At 51.5% G+C, this 27127-nt stretch overlaps 1 protein-coding gene across 1 annotated transcript; it reads left to right on the top strand.

The window, feature by feature from the left end:
- Positions 1–7412: 7412 nt before the first annotated feature.
- SIAH2 (siah E3 ubiquitin protein ligase 2) lies at positions 7413–26463 on the top strand. The gene is made up of 2 exons (XM_038571212.1): positions 7413–7862; positions 24867–26463. Exons 1-2 carry the CDS (start codon positions 7428–7430, stop codon positions 25422–25424), a joined length of 993 nt encoding a protein of 330 aa, XP_038427140.1. The 5' UTR covers positions 7413–7427; the 3' UTR covers positions 25425–26463.
- Positions 26464–27127: the final 664 nt, after the last annotated feature.

Raw genomic sequence — 27127 nt, 5'->3', positions numbered from 1 at the left:
GGTCAGGGCCTGCTAGCACCGCCTACCTCTTGTTTCCATGTGAGACCCCCTGGATCCCCGCGAAGGAAGTTCCCTGTCTGCCTTCCAAGAGCCTACGCAGACCTGACCCCACGCAGGGCACGCAGTAAGCGCTTAATTTTACACCTGCTGAATGCAATCATGGGGTAAACGATTTGCATGTTATTTCTCGTTATGTGGTTATCCAGACTTGCATTTACCAGGGTTATTTATGTTAGAGGTGGCCAGAGAGGTGCTGGAGGTGTGAGGCTGGTGGCACCAGGCGGGTGCCCAGGCGACATACGCAGAGCCTCAGTAGAGGCCCGGCAGCGGGGATGGCACAGATGGGTACAGGGCAGGAGACTGAGGGGACAGAGCTAGGGAGAAGGGAGCGGGACTCCCCAGGCCCTCGCCAGGTAGATGGGGGCGGTATCGGGGCCACTCACCCAGGCCAACCAAAGGGAAGGGGAAGGAGCACGTCCACAGGAAGCGAGGAGAACAGGGGGGGAAGCTACGTGCCCAGGCTTTTCTACCTTCTCTGAATCTCCGGAGCGCAGACAGCTGGAGAAACCAATTTTTAAAAATCACCTGCTTTCCATTATGGAGTCAGATTCCCCCTTTTATTACCATCCTTTTCTCAGCCTCAATGACAGCCTGTTATTGGATTTTTAATCTGATGAAATTGATGTTGAAGGAGAGGAATGTATTCGAGGCCTCAAGGTTATGTCAATTTTGCTGGTTCTCAATGATCCACGTTCTGGGTCGGGCCCTACGTGAATGAGGCTTTCCGGGGAATCCTCGATGAGGCCTGGGAGGCAGGGAGGACGATCGGGGAGGGTATTCGGGAGGCTCTCTCCTCCACCCCTCTGCCTCTCATCACTTCTAAGGACTAAACTTAGTCTCACCAAGCGAGATATCCAAGAATAAATAGTCCGGGAGATGCACCCCTACCTCTCCGCTAGCTCAGCAAGAGCAGGAGGGCACGGGTCTGACGTGGGGCAGGACACAAAGGGAGAGGACACCAGCCTCCCCAGGGTACGTAAAAATGTTAAGAGCCTCATACCTTCGTGTGCACTGCTCGCTCGCTCTGGACTGCATCCTTCACCCCCTTCCCTGCTGCTCTGATTCCAGGCCCAACCGAACAAAACCCACCCAATCCTGTACATTGGTAGTTATGTTACGTGAAGACGTATTTTAAGAAAGCAAAACGGAAACACTCAACTGAAATAATGTCCCTTTTTCCCAGTATCTTCCTCCTACTTATCCACAAAGCACCTGTTTCACCCTCCTTTCTTTTCCCACCTCTGGGATGGTATTTCTCACCCTGCTGTGGAGTTTCTAAATGATTTTCGGCGGGACGGCCAAGTGATGATGAACAGCACAGGCGCTGGAGTTAAAAACACCCAGATCCGAAGACTGGCTCCGTCACCTACCAGCTGCGGGACCTGGGGCAAGATGTTAAATAGCCAAGACCCTTAGTTTCTTCACCTATAAAATGGGATAATGGTCCGTGCATCATAGGATTCTTGTAAGAATTAAATGTTACGTGCCTACCAGGGTGCCTGAACGTGCAGTTAGCACTGTGGGAGAGAGAGCTATGGTTACTTTTCTTCCCCTTCTGGGCTACTAGCTCCCCGGGAAGTCAAGCCTGGGTCTCATGGTAGCCTTGGCCTTCGAACTAAATAAATCTTTGCACTTAGCTGACCAGTGGCCACAAGCACTTGACTCACAACCCCACCCTCATCTGTGCCCCGGGACTGAATTTTGGCTTGTGCCTGGAAGGATCCCTTGGAGACCAGGCCCCCCAGCCTGTCTGTTTTCTTCTCTCCGTGGTCTCCAAGTTGTCCTCACACCCTCCCTTGGAGTTGCTCTTATTAAACTACCAATTTGAGCAAGTCATCTCTCAGATGCAAGGGCCTGACTGAAGCCCCTAGTCCTTTCCATGAAGTGTAAGGACCACTTTTTCTGGCTGGCTGCACATCACTCATTCTGGCACCAACCCTATAGCTAAAGCAAGGACAGACAGACAAGAACAACACTTTTTTTTTTTTTAATTACACATGAATAAATTCTCATTGCAAAAAAAAAGGAAAATAAAAAAAGACAAAAGGTGAAACTACAGAAATATAGAAAATACCAAAAAAAAAAATATATATAGAAAATACCAAGCAAAAGCTCCCCACCTCCCTTCACACTCCCCTCCGTAGAAACCATCACTGTCAACAGTTCACTATCTCCTTCTAGGCCTTTCTATGCCCTTTTGGCTCCGCAGAGAAATAGTAGTTTGTGTTTTGTTTGGTTCTTTATACTAAACAGGATTCTTTGGGGGTTTCTTGGTTGTGGCTTGTTTTTCCTATCGAGCAATTTGTCTTTGAGACCTTGTCCAAGTTGCAGAGGATTTTGCAGGATGGCTTTACACAGACGGTTTTCCTATTTGTTGAGGGACATTGAAACCATTTCCAAACTAAATGGTGATTTCATTTTAGCATATCTTCCATCCTATGAAATTATCATTTAAAAAGTCTAAACTCAAAGTAGGAAAAAAACACGAATTCTTGATTTTTTTTTTTTTTGGCATTCTGATTTGTTTGTATAGTCACATATGACAACATCTTACAATAAAATAAAATAAAATACAAAATTTTATTCCTAGATTTGGTTCTATATACTTAAGCAGCATTATAATAAAAATAATTTAAGTTGGGGGGTCTATAATTTGCATTTCTTTTTACAGACAAGCTTTTGGGCTTTGCACAAGTGTATCATTAGTTATACAGTGCCATATAACAAATCACCCTCAGACTTAGTAGCTTAGAACAACACACATTTATCGTCTTACCATTCCTGCACATTAGCTTAGCTGGGTCCTGTGTTCTCGGGCTCAGGGTCTTATGAGTACAATCAAATTGTCAGCCAGTCTTGGAATCTTCCCTGGCCATTGGTCAGAGACATCAGTACCTTGTGGTGTGAGGCTTCTCATAGGGCTACTTGCAGGGTGGCAGGTGGCAGCTGGCTTCCCCCACAGACAGATAGCTAGATGGGTCTTAGCCTTTTTGGAACCTACTCTCAGAGGTGACATTCCATCACTTTGGTCACGTTCTAGTCATTTAAAGCGAGTTAGTAGGTCCAGCTGTCACCTAAAGGGAGGGGATTGCACAGGGAGGGTGCAGACACCAAGAGGTTGCATCTTCAGGGCTACTTACTACAAATACCTTGGCCTCTCCGTACCTGTTTTATCACCTGTAAACATATACCTTATAGGTCATGGTGAAGTTTAAAAGAATCAAGATATGTACAGTGCTTGGAACAGTGTCACAGGATGAGCACTGGGGAAATGTTAGCTAAGTATGGACGCAAAAAAAAAAAAAAAACCAATGCAAACGCATATACATGCGCTGTGCAATACACGGTACCAAGTCCATGCCAGTTGTTCAAGAAACACCCGTAATTACTCAGAAGTCTGAGCATGTGGAATTACCCCAGAAACAAAAGTACTTTATAAAAGTAAAAGTCTCTACCTCGGTCACCTCCAGAATTTCCCACAAGCTTTCCCCTCATCAGAAATTTCCACGCAGCAAGCTTCAATGCACTCCTGAGTCATCTTTAAATCTCAACAGAAAAGGTCGACCACACTTTGCTCTGAAAGCGCACACCATTTGCCTGAGTGCAGTTTGCAAACCACACCATTTGTAAGTTATAGAAAGAAGAGCGAGAGCTTGTCCGTCTACCTGGAGCATTTTTCATTGTGCTCAGCAGTTTGAGATTAGGGAATCAGCTGGGAGTTTTTTTTCTTTTTTTTATACAAGACCCATCCCAGTTTTGTTTTGTTTTTTTCCATCCCAGTATTTTATTTTTTAATAAATTTATTTTTTATTGGTGTTCAATTTACCAACATACAGAATAACACCCAGGGCTCATCCCGTCAAGTGCCCCCCTCAGTGCCCGTCACCCATTCACCCCCACCCCCCCGCCCTCCTCCCCTTCCACCACCCCTAGTTCATTTCCCAGAGTTAGGAGTCTTTATGTTCTGTCTCCCTTTCTGATATTTCCCACACATTTCTTCTCCATCCCAGTATTTTAAAGGAAGAAAGGTTACTCAGTACACTCCTCATCTTTAAACAGTAGTACAAAGGGGGAGGTGGGTTAAGGAGAGGTGTCCTGCTTCATATGTGTCCCTTTTGCGCAATCCGGACTCAGGGATTGGGGGAAGGAGGCCAACCTGTGATCCAGCAGATGTGGTAAATGAGTCATGAATGAGGAGATAACAAAAGACTGGGCTTCCCCTCCGCCCCCAATCTCCCCAGGCCACGAGGTCACACATAAAACACAAGCCTGGCAACAGCAGCAACTCCCAAGAGCAAATAAACACAGCTCAGCATAGCACACATCCCCTTGCGGTACAGAGTGCTCTCACTCCCAGTGCTCACTGCAAAGGCCACCCTTCCCTGATTCAAAAGCCCCAAGGAAGGAACAAGAAAGAAGCAGAACTAGAAAGGCCAGTCTGGCAGCCTGGAGGGGGGGTCATCCATGTGGGTCAACCAGCAGGCCTGTCCACTCTTGTCCCACCTACCTTCAGCAACTGCCCAGAGGAGATTTTTTTTTTTTTCTTTAATTACCCCAGTTGACCTAATCAAGAGTGCAGTGACGTAAAGAAGGAAACAAAAAGAAATTTCTTTATGCCACGGGAGGCATCTGACGGCGTAAGAGCGGATGGGTTCGTTGGATTATCAGAAAAATAAACCAGTTGTCTCTGCAGAGAACTGTTTTTCCTGTTGTTTCCACGTCTCCAAAACCAAATTGCTTCCTGAACCACCACGGCCAAGGGCAGGGAGCCTGGTTCTCAGGCTAAAGCCAGCATCAGGCTGGGGAGTGGCCAGCACCTACGCCGAGAGGCCAGAGGGGGAGGCGAGGAAGATAAATTCTGGTAATCAGTTCTACTCACATGGGCTTTAGATATTAAAAGTGGAAAACATTCTATTTTCGCCAATAAAAACGAAACCGTTGGGTGATTTTTGTTGTTGTCCCTCTTCCGTTCTATGTACTCTAAAAAGGAAAAAATGAAATAAATTTAATTTTTCCCCCTTTCAATTTCAGCTAGGGAAAGAACTTATGGAAAGTGTGCCCACAAAATCCAGTTGTTTTATTATCACGGGCCCTACGACTGTTTTCTGACTGTGTCGAGTGTGCTAATCTCAACTCTTTGACCAGACTGTAAGTAGGAGTTGGGTCTAAATGAAAGGGATATGGACTAGGAGATGAAATCGAGCTCTGGAGCGTTTTCCAGAATCATCAGCTGTTTTATCTTGAGCAGATTAATCTCCCTGCGTCTCCCCGTCTCCTCAACAATAAAATGGAGAAACAACAGTACCTGTCACTTAGGTTGTTACAAAATCCTGAGAATCATGTTTGTCCGGCACAGAGTGGACACTCCAAAAATACTAGTTATTACTCTGTATCCCCCCCGGGTTCCCTTCCGAAGACGCATTCAGCCTCGGTGCAGTGCTATTCAAAAATCTATGGTGGCCACCACTTCTCATTGAGGTAAAGCACCCACCAGGCCTGCTGGGGTTCCCCCAAGTCTCCGTAAAGCCCCAAATGCCTTCCCCTGCCGGCCCTTAGCCCCCATACAATGTCTGCACCCCCATCCCACCCCAGCTATGCAGCTCAAGAGGGAGCAGTTCTTGGCATCGCTCCCTCACTGGGATGAAAACCCAATCAAAGCCATTCTCAGGGCCCAAAGGCAAGGGCTGGCGCATAATAAATGTTCAGGAAAAAGTTCACTGAGAGATCGACTTGATATCACGTCTATTCATTTTTTTTTCAAGACTTTGATCAAATTTCGCCAATTCTATGCATGTAGTCTTCCCGGACGCCCGAGCAAGAGGGAGCTGTGTTCCTTCCCGGCTCTCACGGCCTATTTCTGAGATGATTTTGTGCATTCAACATTCCCCGACCAGACTTAAAAAAAAAAAAAAAAAAAAAAAAGCTGACACGGAGCAGCGCTGCTTGGGCCGGGCCTGGGGCTCCTCCATGTGGGTGGGCCAGGGGCGCGGGGCTACCAAGTCCCTAAGTCCTGCGGTCCCGCCTATCCGAGGGCTCCTGTTTCTCTCCCACTTTTACTAACTGGACAGGGAAGCGCCCCGAGGTCCGAGCGGCCAAGCGCAGGCGTCGCCCCCCACCCCCCCACCCCCGCGGGGGTCACCCAGGCTGCCGGGGCCTCCACGCCCTGCCCACGGCCCTCGCACCCCCCCTGCCCGCGGGCCCTCCCGCCTGCCCTGCCCCGCACCGGCGCAGCCCAGCGTCGCCAGGTCCGGGGGAAACCCCGGGGAAACCCGTAGGGCGCGAGCCCCCCCACCCCGGGGACCCCCCAGCCCCCAGCCCCCCAGCCTGGGGACGCCCACTGCTCCCCCTACCCCGGGGACCCCCAGCCCCACCCTCCCCCGGGGACCCCCACCCCGGAGGCCCCCACCCCGAGGACCCCCCACGGCTCCCCTCACCCTGGAGACCCCCCATCCTGGGGACCCCCCACGCTCCAGCCCGGGTACCCCCCACCTGGGGACCCCTCCACCCCGGGGACCCCCTACCACTCCTCCCACCCCGGGGACCCCCCCATCCAGAAGACCCCCCACCCTCCAGCCCGGATGACCCCCACCCCAGGGACCCGCCCCACCGCTCCCTCCACCCCGGGGACCCCCCAGCCCCTCTCCCCCCACCTGTCCCCCCACCCCGGGGACCCCCCCACCGCTCCCCCCACCCCCAACCCGAGGACCCCCCACCGCCCCCCCACACTCCGGGGACCCCTAGCCCCACCTCAGGGGTCCCCCCACCCCGGGGACTCCCCACCCTCCAGCCCAGGTACCCCCCCCGCCCGGGCACCAGGACTAGGAGCCGCCCCGGCCCCCCCGCCCCGCGCCCCGCGCCCGCCCCGCGCCGTGACTCAGCCCGGGGAGAGGAGCCCCGGGTTTTCCGCCCCCGCCCGCCGGGGGCCTGCGGCTCGCGCCCGGGGAAGCGCCGGCGTGGCTCCCGGGTGGGGCCGGAGGACCCGGCGGCGGCGGGCGGGGCGGGCGGAGCGGGAGCGGGAGCGGGCGGAGCGGGAGCGGGCGGGCTGCTCCGGGCCTGGGCGGCGGCGGAGGCGGAGGCGGAGGCGGCCCCGCGGGTCCCCGCGCGCCGGGCGGCCGCACACGTGTCCCGGCGTCACGTCCGCGCGCGCCCCCGGGGCCTGCGTCAGCGGCCGCTCGGAGCCGGGCCGGGAGCGGCGCGGCGCGGCGCGGGGGTCGGGCCGCCGCGGGGCCGGGGCGGGGGGCCGGGCCGGGGGCCGGGGCGGGGGCCGGGCCGGGGGCCGGGGCGGGGCGGGGGCGAGCAGCGGCGCCGGGAGCGCGGCGGCCCCGCGGAGGCAGGCGGCCGCAGCCCGATGGTGGCTCGGGAGCGCGATGAGCCGCCCGTCCTCCACCGGCCCCAGCGCTAGCAAGCCGTGCAGCAAGCCGCCGCCGCCCCAGCACGCCCCGTCCCCGGCTGCGCCCCCGGCCGCCGCCACCATCTCGGCCGCGGGCCCCGGCTCGGCCGCGGTGCCCGCCGCGGCGGCGGTGATCTCGGGCCCGGGCGGCGGCGGCGGCGGCGGCGGCGGCGGCGGCGGCGGGGCCGGCCCGGTGTCCCCGCAGCACCACGAGCTGACCTCGCTCTTCGAGTGCCCCGTGTGCTTCGACTATGTGCTGCCCCCCATCCTGCAGTGCCAGGCCGGGCACCTGGTCTGCAACCAATGCCGCCAGAAGCTGAGCTGCTGCCCGACGTGCAGGGGCGCCCTGACGCCCAGCATCAGGAACTTGGCTATGGAGAAGGTGGCCTCGGCGGTCCTGTTCCCCTGCAAGGTAAGCCCGGGCCCGCCCGCTCGGGCTCCAGAGCCACGCGGCACCCCTCTTACTTAAAGAAAGTGGGGGGGGGGGCGGGGAGAAGAGACCGACCCACCGGTGCGTGCGCGCTCCCCTCCGCGAGCCCACCTGTCCACGCCGGGAGCACCTCCGAGGCCCGGGCTGAGGGCTGAGCCGTCGTTCCTGGAGGCGGCGCGGCTCTTGCCACCCGGGGACCCGGGGCCCCGCGGACGCGCGCCGGGTGCTCCGCAGGCCGGGGCTGCACGAGTGCAACTTGGACCTGGAAGCCGACGGGGGCGGGGGGCCTGGGGACGGAGCACCGAGGTCCGGGCCCCCGAGGCCTCGCGCACCCCGCGCCCGCCCGACACGTGGGAGCCCTCGGGAGCGCAGCTAAAACCAGGGCGCCCGCAGCCTGCTCTCCTCCCGCAGCAGCGAGAAAACCCTGCAAGCCACGCCTCCCCCTCCCCTCGCCTCCCAGGGACCTGGGGAGAGATGGGTGTTCGCGCCGCGTGGGGCTGGCGACCCACGTCCGTGGGCAACGCAGCGGGGGGGACACGCGACAGCTGCTGCGCTTCTTCCGAGGCCACCGCCTGCTTTCGTTTTAAGAAAGTTACCGGGGCTCTTGCAAAAAAAAAAAAAAAAAATGCAAACCACACTCCGAGTCTTAAGAAGAGTCAAGGGAGAGACCAGAGACCTCTCCCCCACCCCTCCCCACCGCTGTTTGATTTCCCCGGATAGCTTCCCAGATTTTTTCCCTTTTCCTTTTCTAGCAACATTGAAGTACATTTTCAGAGCTGAACCTGAAGCCGTGGATGTCAGTGTGTGTCGGGAAGGTTCCTGCACACAAACAGTACACACACATTCTCCAGGCACAACTTGTACAAGTTGCTGTTCTGAAGTCGTCACGCGTGTTTTTCTGTGTCTGAAACGTGGCTCTTCTCACTGTACTTTGAAGGGCTGCATAGTGTTTCATGGTGCGGCCCCATCATAGCATCTGCTTACTTACATCTCCCCCTTAAAAATCCTCAGGAGCAGCTCCAGAGACCCGTTTCCCTACAGTGCCTCATTAGAACTTAGAGCCAGACCAGAAAGTCCATTTTTGCAACTTAGAAATGGAAATAATGTCATTAATACTTTTGAGTTGGGTTTTTTTTTTTTTTTTCTTTTTTTTCTTTTTCTCTTTGTAAAAGTAACTGTTCGCCTCTTGGGCCATCTGAGCTGTCTTGCGTTTCTCCTTGATGCTGCTTATTTTTATAGGGCAAGAGCTTACTTTTAAATTAAAAATAATCCACCAGAGAGTTGAAGCTTGGGACTCGAGTCAGTAGAATGAGTGTTTTAATTTGGTCTGTGCCCTGCCACAAATCCAGTTTAAAATAGCATATTCAAATAAAGGTTTTGAAGCTGTGTTTGGGCTGTGGGTTTTCAGTTAACCTTAATATATCACTCTGCTTCCAGCCACTTCTCATATAATGCTAACTAATTCACCCAACCCAGTAGGTGTTTCTCATAAAATTTGGATGAAATATTTCTGTAATTTTTTAGGGTCATGAAGAAGGTGGCAGGCAGCCTAGTGATCGAGAGAGGATTTGGTGTTCGTTGACATCACAGGGGGCATTTGATGTTTGAGATACGTTGTGGGGGCTGCAGGGGGTGCCCCACAAGATTTCTGGGGAGCTGTCTTTTCAGCTGTTTTCCCAGACCTTCCGTGGCTAATAGAAGAAATGGCTTTAGGTGAACTGCAGTTCACAAAGGAACATTTGGTATCAGTCAGTATTCTAGAACTTATTTTTAAAGAAGCATATCTCCTAAGAGCATTGTGTTGCTCCCGAGAGGAAGGGAAGGAAACAGTTATGCTCCTTAAAGTGTGAAGTTTCACTTTCAGGATCTAGGGGTCCAGTTCCTATTGAAACATCTTTTCTCCTAATGTACCATATGCTAGTGAAACCCTTCTTGAAGAACAGTTCTCTTGGGACTCGGGGGTCCTCCGTGTTTCTGTACGTGTCAGTGACTTTCCAAGTCCCCGTTGCGTACGAAGGCAGGTGGGGAAAGCCATCACTTTGCAAGCTGAAATTAAAGAGTCAGCCATTCACCATTCCCCTACAGCCCAGGCGCCATACGGCCTGGAAAGTGATCTTGGGGTCCCTTCCGCGTGTGAGGTTTACAAGGCTGGAGGATGCCTGCCTCCACTTTGGTTGACCAGTAATCCGAAACTACTGACGGCCCAGCTCAGCCTTTTAGTCCCCATGAACCCAACTTGGATGTGTGTTTACAGCAAGCACCAAAGATAGTGTCGGCTGAGGAGGGCCGAGGGAGGTAGCGAGTGCCAAGACCTGTGTCACACTTCAACAAAACAGGCCTGTGTCGCTAGCCCTCGGCTGGCTTGTGCTTGCTCCTGGAAATCAGAGGGACTGCCTTGTCACTGTCCCTCCCTGCTCTGAGTCTCTCCCACGTGGGCTGCCCCATGTGAGGAAAACAACGGTGGATGCAGTACCAGAGCCCAGGTCTCAAGGGTAGCACCGGGCTGCCACTGTTGGCTGAGAGACCACCTCTTGGGGACCTTGATTTCGTCACCTGTAAAGAGGGGACTGAACGGCTTGACTTCTAAGGACCTGTAGCTTCTAGAATACCATGAAAAGAAGGGCAGCTGTCTGGAATGGTTATAGGGTGCCCTCCGTGTGCGGAGGTCATCGTTTATTAGCGGGCCTTTCTTCTTTCCAGGTGAAGAAACAAGTGCCCCTAGAGAGATTCCCTGACTTGTCAAGATGAGTAGGCCAGGTCCTGAGCCAGCACCCCAAAGGCTTGCCTCCTTTGTGCTACATAGGGATTTTGCAACCGACCCTTTACCTCAAGGCTCCAGATTGTAACTTACGGTTGACACCAGCTAACAAAACCATCTGATCGGAGGAGTTTACTAGCTCTGATGGGAATATCCCAGTGCGCTGATGGGAATATCCCAGTGCGACAACATACGTGTCCACTGTAACGTTCACTGCCAGGAATTCTGTGAGCTGTGTGGGAGGGAAAGGCCAGGGGGAGATAGCCTACAATCCTAATATCTGGGGGCAGTCATCACGGCTCTGGACTGCTCATGCTTCAGGTGGCCCGAAAGTGGATTTGTTGCCAAGTGGCTTCTTGCACAGGGATGGGGTCACTTAACAAAAGGCACGGATGCTGCAGGTGTCTTTGGCAGAAGGCACCACAGGCATCGTTAGCTCAGGTCTCCTTTGAAGAAAAGGATCTCTAGCAGCCTAGGGCTCTCTTCCACTTGTGATATTTGTAGTCCATTCTATGGCTTGCTCTACGCCCGAAAAGTTTTGACATCCTGTTCCCATATTGCAAACCCACCATCTCTCCGTGGCGTGTGGGTGTAGGGGGAGAAGTGAAGGTTGACACATTGGGGCCCCCACTCAACAGTGTATTTTATTTTAATATCAGCCAAGTATTTCTCTCCAAACTGTGGGGAACGCTAACCCACTCCAGCCCACTTACACTATGATACATTTTCTCTGCGTTTCTTGTTTTCCTTTGTTTTCTCTAAAACTTTCTAGTAGCGCATCTTCAAATAATTATTGAACTGGAAAGCCTCAGTCAGACAGTCTTCCTTGCATTTGGGTTGCTTTTGCTCAGCTCTGGATGATTGGCAGGGGTGGCAGTGTGGATGTAGCCTGCTAGACCTTGGGATTTTTTTTTTTCCGAGAAAAGCCAGAAATCTGAATTTTTAAAATGCTAAATATCTCAATTTTCTTAACATTGGCATTGAATTCATATTTAAAGCCAGAACTCAGAGGCCAAACCAGCCACGTCTGGAGACTAAATTCCAACTGCCAGTGTGCACCTTCTGACCTGGTTGTCTTTTAGAAAGCATTTACTGAGCCCTGGAAGTTCTCATTTTACTCTTACCGCACATGGACTTTGGAATTCTGAGAGGTCCCAACTGGACAGGATTTTATAGCTTATTTTCATCTGTATTTTGCCAAGAGAATATTCTGTTCTGGCCCCTGGGGAAACCTCAACTGTTGTCCTAGTGACTGGATGTTTGACTTTCAACAGGTCAGTTTATTTCTTTGGACTCGGGTGTCTTTAAGAGAAAGAGTTGCACTAAATCATTATGTCAAGCATCTTTGGGGCGCCTGGGTGGCTCAACTAGTTAAGCGTCTGCCTTTGGCTCAGGTCAGGATCCCATGCTCCTGGGAGGATCAAGCCCTCAGTCCTGCTCCCTGCTTACCAGGGCATCTGCTTCTCCCTCTCCCTCTGCCCCTCCCCACCATTATTGTGTGCTCTCTCTCTCTCTCTCTCTCTCTCAAATAATCTTAAAAAAAAAATTTGGGGGGGGAGGATCCCTGGGTTGCTCAGCGGTTTGGCGCCTGCCTTTGGCCCAGGGCGTGATCTTGGAGTCCCGGGATCGAGTCCCACATCGGGCTCCCAGCGTGGAGCCTGCTTTTCCCTTCTCCTGTGTCTCTGCCTCTTTCTCTCTCTCTCTCTATGTCTATCATAAATAAATAAATAAATCTTTTTAAAAAAATTTTTTTAAAAGAATCTTTTTGTGCCCTAAAATTCCAGAATCTAATAAACTGTCCCAGGGAAGAGAGCAGTAGGCAAGAGACAGACCTGGATTCCCATCCCGGCTGTGTGTGACCTCAGTCCAGTCACATACTCCCCTGAGCTTGCCTGTTCATCAGTTAAAAAACATGGAGATAATACCTAGCTGGTGGGTGCTCTGAGATCAGATTAGAGCTTTAAGTCTTTTGCTTCACCATTTCAAATGGAAGGTGGGTGTTATCAGGGTGGTTGCTAGGTGATGGGTGATCCGTCACCTAGAAGTCTGAGGGGATACGCCAGTGTGCAGGAACCATTTCGGAGATCTTTTCTTCATCTAAAAAGTTCCCCTGAGACAAGGACCAGCTCCTCTGGACATTGCCCTTGCAGTCTTCACTGCCGCCCAGGGTTGGGACAGGTTTACTCACGAAAGCCTGCGTTGGCAAGCCAGGTACATGGACAGTGAGGCTCAAGATTTTTCGAGAACACAGTTGACAGAGGTTTTTCGGTATAAAATTAAGAACAGAAACACTGGAACGCTCTGTTGGACACTAAAATCTAATGCTGACTCTACACGGAGTTGGCCACCACCTCCTAGGACTAGGAGTAAATCATTGTTACTCAAGGTTGACCTTTGGTACAACCAGAAGGGGGGAGGGGAGAGCCAACAGGTGCAGCAGGTCTGGCCTAGAAAATCCCCAACCTGAGATTAGCTTCCGCTCTGCCGTTCTGTGTCAGATCCCTTTTCCTGAAGCTCCATACAAAGTGCCCTAACCAGAGGACCACGGGGAGCCCTTCTCATAAAATGTCTTAAGAGCCAGACTTGTGCATCTGATGAAATTTGTGAACAGTGGCATTTCTCACTCAAACTCATAAGGCCCCGCTCCTTGAGAGGGGCACACGGTGTGGCCACACGTTTGCTAAAGTGAGTTCCCGGCGTTCAGGGCCCTTGTGTATCGCCGGCGACTTGCGCAGGACATGATCATACCCGGGGCATCAGAATGCGACCCCGCTCTGCACATCCTGCACGAGAAAATCAGAAAGCTAAACATTTTTCCTGATTAAATGTGTCTTTATATTAAACCTGAGGGTGGCCTCTCACAGGCTTCTAAGAGACACTGAAAATCCGCTAGCAGAATTGCATCAGCTTTACCCCAAATGCCCATCTAGCTCCTCATTCTTTTTTTTTTTTTTTTTTAATTGAGAAACTGTTCTCGTTTCCAGTTTCTGCAGTGATTTTTAGACTCTATGGTGTCTGTGAGGAAGGTCACCCTCCCTCCCAGTTTTCAGCCACAGACACTGTAGAGGGATGAAAGCTACACCTGTGTTAAATGTGTGGGCCTGGGCCCCGTTTTAAAACTTGGAATCAACAAAGGTAGTGTCTTTGGGTTACTCCTTCCCCAGGCTCCCTCTTCCTCCAGTAGTTTGGAGGGAGGCCCTGTTCGAACCTTCTAGTCCAGACGCCTGCTCCAACCCTACCTCTCCAGACTCTCAGTGGCTCCTTGGTAAAATGGGATACCGACTGGGTTGCTGTGAGGATGGAGCATGGTAATAATTCATGCGAAGCGCCTAGCACTGCCCCAGCACAGAAGAAACACTAAATAAATGTGCACAGTTAGAAGCTAGCAGAAAACAAGTGGCCAGTGTCTAAGGTCAGTCCAGGCATAAACTTGAAAAAGAAGGAAAAGAATCTGTTTTCTCCCACAGATTCCCCCACTGAGCTTCTCACTGAGGTTTTTATACACCTGGACGCATTGGCCCTGCCATTGGTTTTTCAGCGACAAGACTTCTCTTTTCATTTCTTTACTGCCTTTAGAAGAGAAAGCCTGGTTAGATTAGGCAGTGTTTTTTAATATGCATATTTTATTTTAAACATTAGAAAATATGGGGATTTTTTTTTTCAAAGTAGGCTCCATACCCAGCGTGGAGCCCAATGTGGGGCTTGAACTCATGGCCCTGAGATCAAGACCTGAGCTGAGATCCAGAGTTGGACTCAACCGACTGAGCCACCCAGAAGCCCTTGTAAAATATGTTTTTAAAAGTCATGATCATTATTTTTAAATGTAGGATATATATATATATATATATATATGAAATTAAAATCTCTTACAGTCCTCTCACCTGGAAAAAGCCATGACACAAACTTAACCTCTACATCAATGGAGTTTCACAGTCGAAGAAAAGTAGGTAAGATAGGAAACCACACACTATTTCATAGCATATTTTTTCATCTAACACATAGTGACTGCTTTTCACCATTGCTAAGTAGCCTCGAAGGTCGTGTTTAATGACTGCGTAGTATTACAACAGTACTAGGGTTACCTAACCAAGCTCCCATTTGTGGTTGTTTAAATCATTCTATTTCCTTACTGTTAAAAAAATTTAGTTTTTGAAGTACTGCTGTAATAATGCTCGTGCATAAGAAAGTAATTATTTCCTAATGATAACTTCTTAGAAGTTGGATGGTGGGGCCAAAGGGCATGTGGAGAAATCAAAAAGCTTTTGATAGCAGAGTCAGATTGCGTTCTCACTTGAAATCCTTCACAATTGAGCCACACCTGGGTGGCTCCGTGGTTGGGCATCTGCCTTCGGCTCAGGTCGTGATCCCGGGGTCCTGGGATCGAGTCCCGCATCGGGCTCCCCGCAGGGAGCCTGCTTCTCCCTCTGCCTGGGTCTCTGTGCCTCTCATGAATAAATAAATAAAATCTTAAAAAAAAAAGATCCTTCACAACTGAGTACCCATCTCTCTCCAGCATCCCCTACAGTGGGTGTTAATCCTTTTGCTTTTCTTAATGCTACTGCCTCCCTTTTCTCCCTGGGGTAACCTCAGGCCAGAGCTGGCTCCTCTTGATTACCTATTCTATTTACCTATTCTAACCTATCTACCTATTCTAACTTTTCATCATATCTGCCCTTGCCTGGGAATCTCCTGTAGCCTGTCCCTCCTACACACCCTCTGCCCACCCAGTCATTACCTCACCCCCGACCTCCTCCTTCTGTAACTAAGTCCCACCGGGGAGACAGAGGTGCCAGCAGCACCCTTCTGAAGTAGTAAGAGCAGAGAGGAGTCTGGAGACCTTTACGCAGTGGTGGGGTCAGAGCTGCATTCTGAAGGACAAGCAGCAGGTTGCCAGTGAAGAAGGAAGGGATGGAGGATCCCCATGGGGTTACGTCGGGAGGCCAGAGGAGCTGCTTGTACAGACTGTTGTTTACCTTGTCTGAACTACATATATGATCTTGTTATTTTCCTAGTTACTTTGTAAAGAAAAACAGGCCACAGTATCCTCTCTGAGACATTTGCCCTAAGTCCTGCAGCCTGTAAGTCCAGGAGACAGAAGCTGCAGCATGGGCCTTGTATCACACACGATGCCTCTTCCACCTCACGCTCCTGCCTTTTCCGCTCCCCGCTGCACCCCACTGAGGAGCAGTGATCCGCCTTTCCATTCCAAATTCACATACCGGCTTCTGGAGGGATGGCAGTGGAACCAGAAGGCCCCGCTTATTAGGACTGCCAGGTAAAAATACAGGATGTCCACTTAAATTTGAATTTCAGACACACAACTTTTGGTGTAATTTCAGACAATTTTTTTTTAGTGTAAGTATAACCCAAATACCGCCTGACACCTACTTGGGCATCTTGTATTTTTAGTTGCTAAAAATCTAGCACCTCTACCACTTAAGTTTCCTGGCGAATTCGATTGCTTTCGTTGAGAAATAAAGACTGTGGAAGGGACGTCACACTGTTCGAAGAGTGTCGGGACAGTCAGTGTGATTATGCAGCGGGAGCCTGGCCTAGAAGAGTAAGGACAGACTGAAAAAGTGGGCACGGTACTGGTGGTGTGGCGTAAAGCCTTCAACTCTGGCTCTTCCTGTAGGGTGGCTTTCTTTGCTTGAGCCTACGCTCCGGAGAGACCTTACAGACCTGGTTCTCCAGGACAGTGTGTGGTGGCCTGTTGACTCTGGCCGTGGTCAGATGAGAAGCATATTCAGTCAAAACTCAACCTTCGTTTACAGTGTCTAAGTTGGGGACACCTGGGTGGCTCAGCGGTTGAGCGTCTGCCTTTGGTTCAGGTCACAATCCCGGAGTCCCGGGATCGAGTCCCGCGTCAGGCTCCCTGCATGGAGTCTGCGTCTCCCTCTGCCTGTGTCTCTGCCTCTGTGTGTGTGTCTCTCATGAATGAATGAATAAAACCCTTAAAAGAAAATAAATTTTAAAAACTAATAAAGCGTCTAAGATGAAAAACAAACCCCTGCCAGCCCAAGGAGTCTTCGTAAGGCCTCTCCCATAGCAGGTGTCCTCAGAAGACTGCACTAATATGGCACCAAAGTCTTCCAAAGAGACCTGTAGTAAAAGACCTGCCTGCAGCCCAGGGTTTGTCAGGGTTCTCTTGGGCAGAAGGAAGAATTTTTGAGCCCAAGATTGTTGTTGATGTTGTTGTTGTTTTTAAGATTTTACTTATTTATTCATGAGAGATACAGAGGCAGAGACACAGGCAGGGGGAGAAGCAGGCTCCCTGCAGGGAGCCTGATGCGGGACTCGATCCTGGGACCCCGGAATCATGACCTGAGCCAAAGGCAGACGCTCAACCACTGACCCACCCAGGCGCCCCAAGCTCAAGATTTTAATTAGAATTGCCTTCTCCAGAAGCAAGTTCATGAAGTCAGATGTCAGTATTTTCTTGGTCTCACCACCGTCCGATGGTGCGGGCACTGACCGGACGCTGGCTTCTCGTACTACTTTGGGGAGAGCTTCATGGCACCATTGGTGGAGAAGTCTCTCTTTGCACCTCCTCGTAGTGGAGATGAAGGATCCAGCACCTGGGTCACTGAGGATCCGCTAAGGTTCTTAGAGGAAGGCCGCCAGACGGATGCAGGCTGAGCATCACAGTGAAGGCACCAGAAGAGAGTTCACTTTGCCCTGTTGCCCGAGTGTGAACTTCATGAGAGTCCGGGGGTGAGATGTCTGTAGTTTTGTCGACCCGCCCAGAGCTGGTATGGGAGGCTCCATTCGTGTCACACACACACACACACACACACACACACACACACACACACACGAGGTAGCTGAGCTCCAGCTGTATCCTGCAGTGGCCGTAAACCCATTATAAGCAAGAGGAGTACCTAGCTGTCCGAATGACAACAGTATCGTCGTCTCCCCATCTCTGTGAGGTTTCAGAGGGGCTTCAAACACACCCACCCCAAATAATTTATGTAAATAAAACATGTGAGAAGCATTCATCAAAAATAGCAAACCCGTAGTGACTGAAGTCGAAAATAAACATTTTCCCTCGTGTGATCTCAAGGGCTTTTGAATTTTGAATTTATTTTTGAAATCTAAGGTCCATCGTAAGACTTTCGATTGAAGTAAAATTAACACAGTAAAAAGAACAGTCATCTTCTGCAGAGAGATCTAATATTTATTCATTTACCGACACGTATCAGGTGGGCGGGAAGCAGGCAATAAATCAGTAAATCAGTGAACGAAGTTAATAGACACCTAAGTACCTAGAAAATAACCTGGGATCATCATCCGCTGGTTCTGACAGATTATCACACTTTGAGGCACAAAGGAGCTAGTTGGAATTGCTAGAGGCCCTTTTAAAAAGTGATAAAGTCTAAGTTGAACCTGTGGCTAAAAGGTAAGTTGCAGCACGCTTCAGTTCTAGGTGAGGTTTAGCCCCGACCCCCATATGAGCCAGGTGTCGAGATGCTGAGAAGATAGAGCCCTCTACCACTAGTCCCCGAATGATCTGCGGATCATACATGAGGCAGTTGCCAGCTGAACCTCCTCTACCTCAGTGAGGTCACCTCCCCAGCAGTTAAAGGGGGTTACCTGTTGTAGGCAAAAGGGGGGCGCGGGTAGCTTCATTCCTGGAACCCCTTTCTGACCTGTCTGGAGCCCCAGAGAGGAGTATCCCTTGGACCATGAAGCACGGTGGATCCCGCAACTGCAGTGGCTTGAAACTGTACAGGCCAGGGCCACAGGTGTGTGAGACACCCAGACTTTTATAGGATCAAAGGAGCAAAGGAGGAAGCTTTGTCCTCTATGGGGACAGGAGGGAGGTCAAAGAAGTGTTGGTTCTTATAACAACCCATGTCGTCTTCATTGATAAATGTTATGGGTTCAGTAAGATGCATTCCAAGGGCTTCTAGTAAAAGACAAACTATTGACTGACCTTGCATTTACCTGTAGGTATGCAGTTAAACGTATATTCTCTTTATACAAGAAAAAAAAAAAGCCAGGTATGATAAAAAACTCAATTCGTGCCACCAACTCCCCCAAAAGAATCTCTGTCCCATAAAGGATAAATATGGGAACTCAGTCCCTGGATTCTTTAACACATTTTTATTTTTATTTTATATGATTTCAGATTTCCACAATAGTTGTAATAGTAATACAAAAATATTCGTATATGCCCTTTACCCAGAGTCACCAGCTGTTTCCTTTTTGCCCATTTGCTTTAGCATTAGCATTCTCTACTCAGACATACATTTATGTAGCCGTTCGCATGGAAATTGGAGGCGTCCTGCCCCTTTACCCCTAAAGGCTGCACTGTGTTTCTCCTAAGAACAAGGACGTCATCTTCTGTGATTATGGTCCAGTTACCAAAATCAGGAACGGTGACATGCGGTCGGTACTAGTATCTAATCCCAAGTCCATATCCCAACTTCAGTCGCTGCCCCCAATAATACCCCCTGTGGCAGCTTTGGTTCCCCAGTCCGGCGTCCCGCACTGCAGTTAGCCACATGGGTGCATTTTGTGATCACTACAGCTCATTGGATGCACAGAACAGCACAAGTTTGCTCGTGCTCACTCTCAGACAAGGTCATTTCTTGGATTTCATTCAAACGTTTATGAGCATCAACAACAAAATATTAAAAAAAAATATATTGATTGTGCTTTGTTTTTTCCTGAGACCCCCTCCTTTGAGGTGCCGGCAGGTATTTTGCTAACAGGCCTCGGTTTCCTTGGAGGTGTAAGCAGGCGAGGGCCCAGGGCGGTTACCCCACAGTCCCCGAGCGGGGATGTGCCTGTGGCCCAGAGCTCAGGGCCCCTCCACTGTAGGCGACTGTTGATGGTTGAAGCTCAGGAAATCGTTCTGGAATTGCATGGACTCACATTTAATTAAATAGATTAAGTGACTTGTTCTAAAGCAGTCACGGGATCCATGACCTTCCCTAGCACCCCCGGCCAAGCAGGGTTATTGTGTCCATGTACTCATTCCGTAAACAAATACGATGTGACTGTGTGTACTAGGTAAATAACAGGTGTCTCGTGTTTTCTGATGCACCTCATCATATTTGTGTGCAAACGGGTTTCCGTGCCAAAAAAAAGGAAAAGCCCTACCTAACTTCAGCTCGGATACCACCTTCACACCCCGTGCCCAGGAAGAGGACTGGCACTGTCTTACCTCTTTCTACAAAGACTTAAAAACGAGGCACCAGGGCCCGCACTGCCTTGTGGCAGGCCGTGTTTGCACAAGACTTTTGAGCCGCCGCCGCAACCTGCAAAGTTTCTAAAGAGAAGTCAGAGATGGGGTTTCAACATTTGTTTCTCGTTCTGCTGGGTCATCTTCCCCCTGTCTCCATCGTCGTGAGCTTGGGCTTCTGTGTGTGCTTGGGTCTCTGTCCTCCTCCCCCAAGAGGTTTACTGACAGTAAAGTCCCACCACCACCACCACCCGCCCGGGGGAAAGGAGCCGCCCCTGCCCTGTGGAGGCACCACATCTAGAGCTGTGCATGAGTCCCCAGGACACACAGGCGGCCCCCGGGCCGGGTCTCAGGACTCCCAAGTGCACACTAAGAACTGGGCGTCTGAAGGAAAGCAGGCATCCTTTGAACCCTGCACATTTGGTAGGGCCAGCCTGAGCCAGAGTGAGAAAAGTGAAACCTCAGACCTTTCTTGCCAGGTACCAGGGAAGCTGGGAGGGCCTAACTGCTGGTTATTTATTTGTGAGGTGCTGCTCCTCATTCCTTGGGGAGAGGCACTTTCAGGGCTGTTTTTCTCCTTGCAATCGAAGGAAGAGTCAATGTTGGGACCTGCTCCCAGAAGCAGCCTGCCTGGGGACTGTGGGCTTTGTGTGTGGTGGCCTGGGGACTGCCGGTTAAGGCAGATGGAATTCTTCCTTTTACTTCAAGATAGGGATTCTTGGGCTCCTAAGCTATCACATACCGTGGAAGAGCACTGGAGGAGGAGCACCTAGGGGATTGCAGAGGGCTCTGCCCACAGTGTGGCCACGATTGGCCATGTAGCCGGGATGAGTCAGTCTGTAAAACGGGTAGAACGAGCACCCTAGCCTCCCTCCACGATCTGCAAGCCACCAAGTTCTAGTTGTGGGTCCCAGCTGGCGGCTGGCGTGCCCGAGCTGTCCTGGGCAGCACCCACTGGGCGGGGCAGCAACCAGCCTGACCGGCTTACTGGTGTGGGCCTCTCCTCACAGCTGTCATTGTGGCTGCCCAGCCAGGTTTTGTCATCCATCAAAATCAACCCCCGGGCCATTTTGCCCTTCCCCAGACACTTGGCCATGCCTGTGACATTTCTGGTTGTCACAATGGGGGAGGGGGAGATTGCTACTGGCATCTAGTGGGTAGAGGCCAGGGGTGCTGCTAAACACGGCCTCCCCCACAAGGAATTACGTGGTCTAAAACGTCAGTACAGCCATCCCCGCTTTTTGAACGTTCACTTGACATCACGTTGCTTTTACAAAGGACCTGTTTGTGGTAACCAAAGGAAATCCGAAGACTTCCACCACTACGAAAAACAGCAGGAAAGGAAAATAGCGTTCGGCCTCTCTTTTGCAGTGCGCATCCTGAACAACAGGAGTGGCCTCGCCAAGCTCCTTTCCTGGGACCTACCCCCAGCATCTCAGCATCAGGACTCCAAAGCTTTGAACTGCATCTGTGCGCATCTGTGCTTTATCTCGGTTGGTTTTGTACCTCCGTTAGCAAGGTGTGTCCGAGGATATCAGAAAAGCACGAGAGGTGGTTTTTTGGGACTAGGAAGGCTTGGAGACTTTTCCATACAAATTAATGGCCCTTGCTGCTTTGCTTTATGCCATTTTGTCTCATGAAGGGTTTCACAGTTCGGGGAGCAGGGAAGAGCTGTAGTGCCACTGATGAGAAACCCAGAAAATTAACTAAATTGTCCAGGCCCTGAGGGCACCTGGCCTTGCCTCCTCACTTGAGGTTTCATCCCCATGGTTTGCTCGCGGCCCCTCTTGGCAGGAACCACGGCAAGGGCAGGACGCGCCGCCGGTTCCCTTCTGTGTGTTCAGGGACGGAGCGTGGGCCGTTCTTGGGAACGCTTGGAGCTTGTCGGGGAAACGCAAGCCAGGGCTCGGTGCAACCTGGGTTTGCTGCTCAGAGGCACCTAGACGCTTCCCCCAGTGTCGGGGAATTCACAGACCCTGCACCCTCCCTCTGATCCCTGCAGGAGAGCCCCTGCCCCAGAGCGCTGCTGAGACTGTGACAAGCAGGAAGGGAGGCCTAGGAGTGCGTGTGTATATATATATATTATATACATATATATAATTTATATATTTTTATATATTTATAATATATAATATATTATATATTATATATATAATCTATATTTTTATATATTATATAAAGTGCACGCAAATTCAAAGTTTAGACCTTTTCTTTTTAGAGCTGGTCTCTCACCCGCTCATCATACAAGTGGCACCAGTGGCCACAAAGACACGCCCTCACCCACGATGGAAAACAGAAGGAATAGGTTGGCTTCAGAGTTCAGCTTGTTTGGGAAAAAAAGCAGAAGCAGCACCTACCACTTAAAAAAAAAAAAAAAAAACAAATCCCTATTTAAGTTCACAGAGGCTGTAGCAAGACCTTTTTTTTTTGTAAGGTCACTGTCCAGGCAGGTGCCAAGTAATGCCCTTCCTGTGTGTGTGGTTTGGGGGAGGGTCCCCGTTCTCTGTATGTGGCTCGTAAGGCAAAGCAACTCAGGATATAAATACTCCTGCCTGAGCCGCACACGAGGAAGGTCCCCGGTGGTGGCTGGAGGATAAATACCTGCGGAACATGCGGGGGCCTTGGCTGGGGGTGGGGGGGGCGCAGGTGTACTTTCCCGGACCCTCTGCCCCAGCTCGGCGCGTCCCTGGAAGCGTTGGTGGGTGGCGGCGGGCAAAGCCCCATCTGAACCCCTCCCGTCCACAGGCCCGGGCGCTGTTTCAGCCTGGGACTCAGCCGGGCTCGGGGCTAAGTCTTGCTATTTTTATTGGGTGTAACGCAGGTTGATTTTGGTTTTTTTGTTGTTTTTTTTTTTTTTTTTTTTTTTGTAACGCAGGTTTTTAAGCGAGGCACAGATGCCTCACCTTATCACCCGCAGAAGAACCTCGAAGCTTCTGCGTTCCCAGCCACACTCGAGGCCTAAAACACAGTTAATAGGGATTTGGGTTTTTTTAGGGCCTTACTGTGAGGAACACGAAGTAGAAAATAGGGCTACATAAATGGGTTTCTCCTTCTGATTATGAAGGGTGTTTTTTTTTTTTTTTTTTTATACCCATGCTTTTTTAAAATTAGGCCGTGGTTTAAGAAGATGAATACGCATTCCCCGTGGGCAAGGTACATACCAGGGAAGTATTTCTGGCAATTTCTATTGAAGGTAGTTATCATTTCCTTTCGGTGCGGGGGAGGAGCCAGCTGCCTTTCTTTGCCTGAGGACCCTCTTCTTCCTCGAGGGGACACTCCTCTCCCTTCTGTGCTCCCTGTCGGGGCCTGGAGCCCAGGGCCTCGAATGGAGCACGTGCTCCGGGCCTGCGTGTTGCCAGTGATGAATCCACCTGCGGAGATTGGAATTCTGACCGACTGATGGCTCGGGGAGGGGGTTATTCCCTGGGCAGGGTCCCCAAAACCAGATGTGAGGCTTTGTTTTGTTAACAAAGGGACACCGCAGCTTAGATGTGGGACCCGGGCCCCAGCCTCATTTGCTGTCCTCGTGTCTCAGCAAGGGCCGGGGGGACCCAGGCGAGGTAACCCGGACCATTGGCCTGCCGCTGCGAGCTCCGACTTCTCGACTCAGCCCATAAAAAGGTGACTCAGGTTCCCTTCTTCTTTACGACAGCGCGGTTCTCCGGGCACGTGTCTACTTGCGGGCTGGTTCCCCAGCTGGCATCCAGGCACCGACACCGCGACGGTTGGGAGCAGGAGTCCGGTTCCTCGCGGTGTGCTCTTTTTTCCCAAGATCGGTGTGATCTGTTCATCAGGAATGTCACCCCAAGTGCAAGGGAGACAAAGGCCTTGTCCCTGCACCCCTAAGACAGCACTGGGGGGCTGACTATCAAAAACCTCTCCTGGGAGCCTCACCCTGGAACCCAGTGTAGTTCCCCTTCCCCCTGGACGTGTGGCGAGGGCCTGACATACCTGGCCAGGACGATGGGTGCGGGGACCCGTGGGGGTGTTCTGGGCCCCTTCTCATTTTAACCTCCACTGGCTAGAACCACACTAGCCCGCCCAGAGTCCCTTGGGGTTGCAGGGTTGAAAGGTGAAGGGAGTGAGGTAGCAACTTCTAGCAGCGTGGGGTTGTCCACGCGGGGGTGGCCTGGCCCGGCTGGTCCCTCCGGGCGGGAGCAGGGCCCGAAGGGCAGCCTTCCCACAGCCTGCCTGTCGCTCCCCCCTCTGAGCTAGGGACGGGGGCGGGGGCCGCCAAGAGGAACGACACTGTCTTCATCCTGGTCTTGGGGTGAAAACTAGTCCGGAGGGAGCATATCCCTTGCCCAACCATATGCCTAAGCCAGAGAGAGAGCACAGGCAGTCAGAGTGGCAGGCAGAGGGAGAGCGAGGAGCCCGATGCGGGGCTCGATCCCAGGACCCTGGGATCATGACCTGAGCTGACGGCGGACGCTTTACTGAGCCACCCAGGCCCCCCCTCCACCAGCCATTTTAAATCTTAAAAAATTCTTGGGGCAGCAGGGTGGCTCAGCAGTTGAGCATCTGCCTTTGGCTCGGGTCATGACCCCGGGGTCCCAGGATCGAGTCCCGCGTCGGGCTCCCTGCATGGAGCCTGTGTCTCCCTCTGCCTGTGTCTCTGCCTCTCTCTGTGTGTGTCTCTCATGAATAAATCTTTTAAAAAAAAAAATCAAAATAAATTTTTAAAAATTCTTGACATTCACGGAAAATATGGGGGAGGCCCGAGTTTCCGGGGCTGGCTCTACAATCCCGTTTGAGGTGTCGGATAGCGAGAGCACTTTGGATCTTAGGTTCCCGGCGGTGTTGGAATGGGGGCGTGCGATGCAGGAGGCCCCCGGTTGAGGACACCCCCAGATTTGGTGGATGGCAGTCCTGACGACGAATCCGGACCTCACACTTCTCCGTCTTACATGCTTAAGCCCCCTCGAGCGGAGAACTCAGCGTAGGCCCCGGCGACCTGAGGGGGTGACCCTCTCGGAGGCCGGCCCGGGGGAGTCTGCAGAAGGCCGCTGGCTCACCGTGTGTCTTTCCGTCCTTGCAGTATGCCACCACGGGCTGCTCCCTGACCCTGCACCACACGGAGAAGCCAGAGCACGAGGACATCTGTGAATACCGCCCCTACTCCTGCCCCTGCCCCGGCGCCTCGTGCAAGTGGCAGGGCTCCCTGGAGGCCGTCATGTCCCATCTCATGCACGCGCACAAGAGCATCACCACCCTCCAGGGGGAGGACATCGTCTTTCTGGCCACAGACATTAACCTGCCCGGGGCCGTCGACTGGGTGATGATGCAGTCGTGCTTTGGCCACCACTTCATGCTGGTGCTGGAGAAGCAGGAGAAGTACGAGGGCCACCAGCAGTTCTTCGCCATCGTGCTGCTCATCGGCACCCGCAAGCAGGCCGAGAACTTTGCCTACAGGCTGGAGCTGAACGGGAACCGGCGGAGACTGACCTGGGAGGCCACCCCGCGCTCCATCCACGACGGCGTGGCCGCGGCCATCCTGAACAGCGACTGCCTCGTGTTCGACACGGCCATCGCGCACCTGTTCGCGGATAACGGCAACCTGGGAATCAACGTGACCATCTCCACGTGTTGTCCGTGAGGCGCCGGGGTGATCTGGGCACGGCGCTCCATGGTGAATAAAGGTGTTTTGTTTTGTTTTCGTTTTTTTTTTTTTTATAGATGTTCTAATTCACTGCGTCTTCACAAAATCGAGTGGCCCCCGTGTCCCGTTTGAGCAGCAGCTTCCCAGCGGGCCTCGGCCCAACGAAGTTCGTTAAACAGGGAGGAGTGGGGTTGGCCTCTTAGCCATTTGGAGTCTGTTCTGTGATCTAAAATCAACTTTATTATTACATCCTGTTCCCTTCCTGAACAGCACTTGACAGGTCGCTCAGGGCTCCCGTAGACCGGGGTGTTGGGAACTGGAGGCTCCCTCCTGCTGGACTCCCTCTGTTGGTCCCTCCAAGTTGACAAAAAGCACAGTGACTGTCGATAGAGTCCTTAACCTTACTTTTACCTTGTTTCTAGGGGGGTAGGAATTGTTTCAGTGCATTTTAAACCGTGTCTCTCAAACTGGGTGGCTAACCGGTGTGCGCAGAATCACCCGTAGTACTCCTCTTACGCCTGCACGTCTGGGGAGCCTGTGATGGTCACTGTCCTCAGGTGATTCTGTTCGACAATAAAGTTTGAGAATTACTGGCTTAAATTGTGGAAAGGGTCCAGATTTTAAAGGTGCTTTACGACTGCCCTCTACTGATACTGTTTGTCTTTCTACCATTTCATGCCCCCACCACCTACCACTACGCCCAGATTGAAACCAGAACTGCAGATCCCCATGAACACACTCCTGGGATTTGGTCACTCTCTTATGTTTGGGGTGAATTGCCTAGGAAAGCGAATCGTATGGCCGTTGATAGTTGTCCCATGATTAGTTTTTGCTCATCACTAGTACAGATGACCTGTTTACACGTGGCTTCCCTCGGAGGCCACCCTTGACCGTAGATGGTGGGACAGACTAGATCAGTAGAGTTGGAAAAGCTTTATAACCAGTGTCATATGCTTGCTATTTAAAGGTATGTGTTGGATTGTTGTTTTTTGCCACATTCACTTTAGTTTTGTAATAAATATTTTCCAAAAATGAATATTGTGCTGCTTTTTCCCAGCTGAATGATGTTTGTTTGTTGGGCGCCTACTATGTGCAGGTGCCTGAAGCTTCCCCACCACCTTGGGCTTGGAGCCATCCCTATTTCCACATGAAGAAACGGTCATTTGTCCAAGGTCGTGACACAGGTCTGTGTTCGAACTGGAGTCCACACTCACCTCCCTGAACCAGGCAGTGCCCTTGGTGCTGCTGGTCTCGTCCCTGGAGATGTTCTTTCACATGCCAGCACTTGTGGAAGAAGAGTATTTCTCCTGCTTTACAGAATCAGAAGGAAGAGGATTGGCTAGAGCTAATTTACTCTTGTCCTCTACCGAGAATTCTGGGTTTGAGCCAGGGTGACCCACCCTCTCAGTCCTGACCCTGAACTCTCAAAGGAATTCAGAATACTAGCCCCCTAGGCCTGAGGATCAAGGACTACTTAACTTAGCAGCCCCATGGCATTAGAGTAGCACCCGATGGAAGGGACGGCCTTGGAGTTGGTTTTGGTTCTTTAGGTGAGATGCAGGGTTGATTTTTTTTATCCAGAATAGAGTTCTGGCAGTTAAGGAAGGTTCTAGAAAGTTTCACTCTACACAGCTCGGCCATAGACATTTCTGTAGCCACAAACATTTTCACTGCATAACTAATCGGCCATAGGGCAATTT

The sequence above is a fragment of the Canis lupus genome, chromosome 23 (genome assembly GCF_011100685.1).
Source record: "Canis lupus familiaris isolate Mischka breed German Shepherd chromosome 23, alternate assembly UU_Cfam_GSD_1.0, whole genome shotgun sequence".
NCBI lineage: Eukaryota > Metazoa > Chordata > Mammalia > Carnivora > Canidae > Canis > Canis lupus.
Note: the sequence above shows the minus strand (reverse complement) of the source record. Positions and strands in the feature narration are given on the sequence as shown.